General features: G+C 40.1%; 1 protein-coding gene across 1 annotated transcript; it reads left to right on the forward strand.

The window, feature by feature from the left end:
- Positions 1 to 3: 3 nt before the first annotated feature.
- Positions 4 to 558, forward strand: LOC108254304 (the record flags this gene model as incomplete). The annotated part of the gene is made up of 1 exon (XM_017449307.1): positions 4 to 558. A coding segment is annotated over one exon (555 nt), but the record flags the coding sequence as incomplete, so codon positions are not given.
- Positions 559 to 566: the final 8 nt, after the last annotated feature.

Consider the following 566-nt stretch of genomic DNA (forward strand, 5'->3'; position numbering starts at 1 on the left):
TGTGCATCGGGTGAAAATTGTTCAGAGCAAGAAGCATGCCAGCGTGCTATAGAATGTGTCCTCAAATTCCATGATGATGCCAAGAAAAACAACAATAATGTCTGTCTGCTAGGAAAATATCACAACTTTCTATACGTTGCTACCAAACTTTGTTACGACTGGAATCTGAATGACACTGATACAGTGGTGAAGCTACTGAATACTATCTATGAATGTGAGAAAACCTTTGAGAAATTGTTTGAAGGAGCAATCCTAGGAACCAAAGTGACGCGGCTAATATCCGGATGGAAGAGTGACTACAGTTCAAGGAAAGAAAATATTCAAGCCATGGAATACTTTCTACAGCATGCCACAAAAGCCAAGCTAATGTTCAGTAACCATGGAGTGAACAGGAGATTTGTTGATGTCTGCATGGAATCCTATGGGTGTTCAACTCCTGCTAGAATGACCATTACTGCAGGTCATTATGATGTACTGAATTTACTGTTCAAGTATGGAGCAACTGTAACTCTACCGCAAACAAATCGTCATTACACCAAGTTCTGCTTATTCCAACCGGTCATTAA

This window comes from Diaphorina citri, unplaced genomic scaffold (genome assembly GCF_000475195.1).
Source record: "Diaphorina citri unplaced genomic scaffold, Diaci psyllid genome assembly version 1.1 scaffold39631, whole genome shotgun sequence".
NCBI classification, from domain to species: domain Eukaryota; kingdom Metazoa; phylum Arthropoda; class Insecta; order Hemiptera; family Psyllidae; genus Diaphorina; species Diaphorina citri.